The 6,034-nt window shown below is 48.6% G+C and overlaps 1 protein-coding gene across 1 annotated transcript in view; it reads left to right on the top strand.

Moving 5' to 3' along the window:
* The first annotated feature begins 1,188 nt into the window (after positions 1-1,188).
* Positions 1,189-6,034, top strand: part of ZDHHC9 (zinc finger DHHC-type palmitoyltransferase 9) — a 51,333-nt gene continuing 46,487 nt past the window's right edge. The window contains exons 1-2 of the mRNA XM_056107724.1: positions 1,189-1,247; positions 2,669-2,971. Coding sequence (XP_055963699.1) covers positions 2,805-2,971 — 167 coding nt within the window. The 5' untranslated portion in view covers positions 1,189-1,247; positions 2,669-2,804. The remainder of the gene's footprint in view (positions 1,248-2,668; positions 2,972-6,034) is intronic.

Below are 6,034 nucleotides of genomic sequence, written 5' to 3'. Positions count from 1 at the left end.
CTCTTCAAATCCTTTGTTTGCTTGTTTTGTTCATAAAGCCTGAGAGATGCAGGCCAGGATGCATGGGACAAAGGTGGGGTCCCTAATTAGTGAATGGGATTTGGGAAGCAGAAGATTTGTTTTCATACTGAGAAAGTGTGAAATCCCGAATTGCCGTTGATTTCCTGCAAGTAGGGCTGGAGAGGCCCAGAGCAGACCGAGTTTGAGGCGAGCACCGGATCTGAGAGCGAGTACTGCTTAGGGGGTGGGGAGGGAGACTGGTCCCTCATTCCTCCACGCCCGCCTGCACTACTCTTCACCTCCGTTCGTGCGTCACTATATTAATAGATGGCGCCACTTCGCAGATCGTCTTTGGACCCCAAAGGAAGGTTTCCTAGTCGCTTGGCAGGTGGGCAAGGAGCCCGGGGATGGGTGGGGGAGTGGGGCGGATGCATAGTCAAGTGGCGTTTGAGCGAGCCAATAGCAGTTTGGGGCAGGGGTGGCAGGGCGGAGACGCCACGGACGCTCAGCCAATAGAAAGCGAGCCACTACTGGAACGACCTGGTGACGTGAGGAGCGTTCCATTCGACCAGCGGTGGGCGGCTGCCACAGCTGGTTTAGGGCCCCGATCCTAGGGGCCCCTTGTGAGGAGGAGGCAGCCTTCGGGCTGGGGAGCAGTCGCTGCCACCTCTGGCGGCCGACAAGGCCCCCTGAGACGGAACACTTCCTGCAGTCAGTTCCCCGCCGAGTGCAGTCTCCTGGGTTCAGGTAACAAGGAGGTGGGGGCGGGGGGCGGTGGTGTCTTCTGGGCTCCGCTGCCCGGTGGGCTGCAACCATCGGGGCGGCTCCGGAGCTCGCGGACGTGGCCACGGCCCTTCCCAACTCGGCAGCTGCCGAGTCCTCCTCCTTTTCCCACCCCCCCTCCCCGGCCGGGGGTGACTACACGTGGCGGGGCGTGTGTGTGTGTGTGTGTGTGTGTGTGTGTGTATGTGTGTGTGTATGTGTGTGTGTACTAGCGGGTGGAGGTGGCGCGCGTCCCAACCTGCCTGGGGCGGTGGTCGGCTGCGTGGCGGAGGCTGGGCGGGCCTCTCAGGGGCCGCGCCCGCCCGCTGCCTGGTCCGAGCTCTCGGGCCTCGGGCCCTGGACTGGCGAGTCGGTCGGCTGGTGCTCGGATGGATTTTGATCTTTGTTCTCCCAGGCCTGGCTGCCCCCTTCCTGCTCTCTCTCCTCCCGCTGGGCCGGTTTATCTGGAGGAGATTGTTTTCCAGGTTAGTTTCACACAAAGGAAGTATTCGCTGCACCTCTCGTGCCCCCTCCCGGTCCCCGCCCCCCCCCCACCCCGCAGCCTGCAACCTTTGCGTGGCCCTGCGCATCTCTCCTCCAGCTCGGGAATGCTTTCAAGTTGGATGGTTCGCTTCAGTCTGTCGGACTGCAGGCTTCCGCCCGCTGCTTGCCAACAGCGTGGGGGCAATTGGTGTCAGTAAATAGAAGCCACCGCACCACACCTTGAAAGACGGGGCGGTGCAGGGGGGAGGGATATTGAGAAAGGCCGGGCGAGGGGGGTGCCTAGGAGCCTCAGCAGCGCTGGAACTTATGAATTCATGTCCCAGAAAGCACCTTTGTGACTTTTCCCGTAATTGCTACCATCTCCCCACCCCCCACACCTCTTCTCCCTCCAAACCAGCTATCAGCTGCCAGCCATTCTAGAACCTCTCCCGCTTAGGTCAGCTTTTCACCTACCACGTCTGTGATGTGGTTTCATTCAGATGGCTACAAATGTTAGGCTTGACCAGCAAAGGATGGGTTCATTTCCCAGACTTTAGGAAGTTAACAGAGGATTTGATCCGAAGAAATCTGTTTGCAGTAAATAGAACCTGCAACTGTGTACAGAATGTCCAGAGGCTTGCCCTGCCAAAGAGTGATGATTTATTCCCTGATGTGATTCAGATTTGAGCGGCTAATTGAAGAAAGAAGGTGAAGAAGTGGGGGAGGAGGGAATGCATCTGTCAGCACTGAAGCGCCGCTATTATTTTTAGAGCCCTCTTAATGATGGTTATAGAACATTGTGGTACTGTGGCCAGTATCCTGGATTGTAAGCCCGCATAAATGTTTCTTGGCTTAGCTTTGCCGTAGTGTGACCCCTGGATAAGTTATTTCCTCTAAGTTTTTACTCATTTCAAAGTGCAGAGGTTATTGCCTATAAGATTCCTGTTTTTGAGATTTTGTGATGGCCAGATCATTAATATTCTATTGTAAGTCTAGTGAGTTTGGTTTATTTTATTTATTTTTGTATGGGGGCCACACCTGGCAGTGCTCAGGGGGTTACTCCTGGCTCTGCAGTCAACAGTCACTCCTGGCAGGCTCAGTGGAGGACATGATATGCTAGGGATCCAACCTGGGTCAGCTGCGGGCAAGGCAAGTACCCTAACCGCTGTACTAACTCTCTAGCTCCAGGATTGGGTTTATTTAGGAAGATGTAGTAGCCCCTTTTTCTTTTCTTTTTTTTTTCTAAGAACCTTTCACCTTTACTACTATTTAGAGGACAAACACAGATTGGGAAGAAACTTTTCCTGTTTTCCCATCCCTATCCCTTTAGGCTGGTCTCATCTTTCTGCTTTTGGGAAAGGATTGCCTTATTTTTTTTTTTTTTTGCCTGCCTAATTTGTTTTCTTTTTGTGCTTTTTCTCAGGGATAGAAATTGGACTTTTGATGATGTTTGACCCAGTGGCAGCCACAGCAGGCAATGTGATTTCAAAGCTGAGTTCAGCTTCTGTTTCTTCTTTCTTGTAATCACAAAGCCCGTTTTGGACCAGAAATTTCCAATCATGTCTGTGATGGTGGTGAGAAAGAAGGTGACGCGGAAATGGGAGAAACTTCCAGGCAGAAACACCTTCTGCTGCGATGGCCGTGTCATGATGGCCCGGCAGAAGGGCATCTTCTATTTGACCCTCTTCCTCATCCTAGGAACGTGCACACTCTTCTTCGCCTTCGAGTAAGTTTCTGTTGAGTTGAATTGTGTGATAATGATTTCTTTGCGTCCAGGGGAATAACCTTTCTGGGGAGTTTGTGGATGGTCCTTGGATGTCTGAGGTCTGGCATAATATTTATAGATGATGCCAGTTCCGTCCTTGGCTTTGTTTACAGTAGAGGAGGTGTTTCCTCCAAAGAATTGTGTGTTTGATTTTGGTCTTGGGGCCACACCCAGCTGTGCTGCGGGGCTTGCCCTGGGGCTTAATCCTAGTTCTGTGCTTAATGACCACTCCTGTCAGTGTTCCAAGATTAAGCTGCTGTTGGTTGTGTGCAAGGGAAGTGACTTAACCCCTCTACTGTATCTTCTAGCCCCCAAATCAAGATCATTGATGCCAGTTTCATAGCACTGTTTTGGGGCTACGCTTAAGCACACGAGAGGAAATAAGGGAGTTTGTTTTTCTTACTCTCTTCCCATTTCAATGGTCTCCTTAGGTGCATGGTGACAACTGCTTTGTCCCCATACCTCTCGAGCATATTGTAACTTCCTACGTGGTCATACTTTCTTGCCATGCTACTCCCTTATTCTGTTATTCTGGATCCTATTTCATCAGTACTCATATCTCAGCTAGCTGTTTAATTGAAAAGTCAATTGATTTGATAGTCTGTAGATTGGCTGGCTCACACCTCAGCTGTGTCACTAGCTGTGTGCGTGGCACACATGAGCTTATTAAATCTGAGTTGCTCTTTTTTCACTCAAAATTGCTCAACATATGCAACTCTATTCTGTATGTGCCTAAGACCAACATTGGAGATTTTTTTTTCTGTGACTAGTATTTGAGCCACTGTGTCAGGTGTGTTTAGGTCACACTCTAGGGAGGTAGCCCTGTGGCATGACCGCTGGGTGTGCTGAGAATGCTGTACACTCTAGGGATGGCAGCGACGCTAATTGTTTTGGGATTATTATCAGGAGGGCCTTGAGGAACTAAGAGGTGTATGTAGATGATGAGCCACACCTGGTACGAGTCAACTACAGTACACGGCTGACCTGGAAATTGAGCTGCCATGTTGAGGCATGACTATGGGAGGAAGCAGGGGGCTTTTGAACAGACTACCTTTGGGGGTAAGTAAAATGAGCCTGGTATCTTGGCTCATTTTTGTCTTTCTGTGAGGGCTGCAAACTTGCCTAGTATATCGAGTGATTTTTCTAGCTTGCTTTGCAGACTTTGTGATGGCTGCAGCTGGCTTGAGTAACAGTAACAGCAGGTGGGGGACCTAGTTTATAACAGATCTAGGAAAGTAAGGTCAGAGTTGCTGTTTGTTTTGTTAAAGTCATGTTTGCTGCTGCTGCTACTACTGCTGCTTACTTTGTGAAGTATTGGGTAAAGTCAGACAGAAAGATAATGACTTTTTAGCTGCCTTCCAGTCTATTTCCTGGGAATGTGTGTGTGCCTGTGTTAAAAAGTCAGCAGTGTGCCATCATGCAGGCAGAGATAAAATATTTAAAAATGCATGTATATAATATATATAATATTTTAAAAAATCCTTTCTGGGCTGCAGAGCAGGCAGGTCACTTACCTTGTGCACCGCTGACCGAGCTTTTATCCTGGGACTCTGTATGGTCCCTTGAGCCCCAGTAGGAGTGATCCCTTAGCGCAGAGCCAGGAGGAAGCCCTGAGCACTGCAAGATGTTGTCCAAAAACTGAAACAAAAAACTTTCCTTTCTTCAAGTTTTCTTTGCTTTATTCACACCTTCTTTCTGCAAGTACAGAACTGAACTCTGCTATTATTCTCCCCATTTGTTCTTTCCCTACTGAATCACTACCTCTTTTTGCCATCACCAGCGCCATGAATCAACACCGGGGGCTAATTTTTTTTGGACTGAGACCGTTCGAATCAGATATGAAATTTGTTGCCAGACTCTAAGGGAGCTGCTAATTCTGGACCCAGGAAATCTCTGGTTTGACTGGCCAGGGCATCTTGAAATGTGGAGCTATTGACATCTGCCTCTTTTAATACGAGGGAGCCCAGACAGATTTTGATTGTGATCTGTTCTGCTTGGGCCCTGACGACTTCCAAAGAAAATTGTCAGTGGGATGAAGCTTATAATTAGCCAAGTTTACAGTTTTACTGGGGGCAGGTCAAGTTTTCAACCAGGATGACTATCCCCAACCCTACTGATTTCTTGTGCTTTGCTCTCAAATATGAAAGGCAATTTGGAACTGCCCAGGTAATAAAGTAAATCTTTTTAAAGATAGGACTGAAGGAGGGAGTTGTGGGAGGGGGAGGGGACGCAGAAATAAATATGTCTTGTGAGGAATGGAATGGGGAAGTAGAAATCTAACCAAGCAGGGTGAACCCTGGTGACAAATCCTTTTTTCACTGGGAACGGTAGAGTCTTTGTGAATGTGTGCATGTGTGTATGTGTGTATGTGTGTGTGTGGTTATACAAACATTCTAGGCAGTACGTGCCTTTTGCAAAATACACAAATACTCCTTTGAGGCATGAAGTCTCTCTTTTTGCTTTGGGCTGTTACCGGCAGTACTTAGGAACTCTCCTGGCTCTGTGCTTAGGAATCACTCCAGGTGGTGCTCAGGTGACATATGTGATGCCAGGGAATGAACCAAGGCTCGCTGGTTAAGTGCCTTAACATATGTGCATTATCATTTCTGCTCGGAATATATTCTTTCTTGTTTAACCATTTCTTTGAAGTCTAAAATGTACTACCAACTCCATGAGATGGTAGTGGTGGTGACACAGTGTAGGGTCAGGAAATCTGCTTAGTTAGTCCCCAGTCTTTAGGTAGATGAAGGTTTCTGAACCATCAATGACAAAGGACTATTGTTTCCCCTAGAATTTAATTTTATTAAAACATCGTGAATTATAAGACCCATAGTTGGGTTTTTGATATACAATGTTCTATCACCAATCCCACCACCAGTGGACAAAGTATTGTTTTCATTTTCAAATTGTGCAGGAGCAGACTCTACATTTTCTGAAGGCTGCATTTAAAAATGAGGTTTTTGGGGGCTGGAGCAATAGCACAGCAAGTAGGGCGTTTGCCTTGCACGCGGCTGACCCGAGTTC

Source organism: Sorex fumeus, unplaced genomic scaffold (genome assembly GCF_029834395.1).
Source record: "Sorex fumeus unplaced genomic scaffold, SorFum_2.1 ptg000171l, whole genome shotgun sequence".
Taxonomy (NCBI): Eukaryota; Metazoa; Chordata; class Mammalia; order Eulipotyphla; family Soricidae; genus Sorex; species Sorex fumeus.
This window is presented reverse-complemented; position numbering and strand designations above follow the sequence as displayed.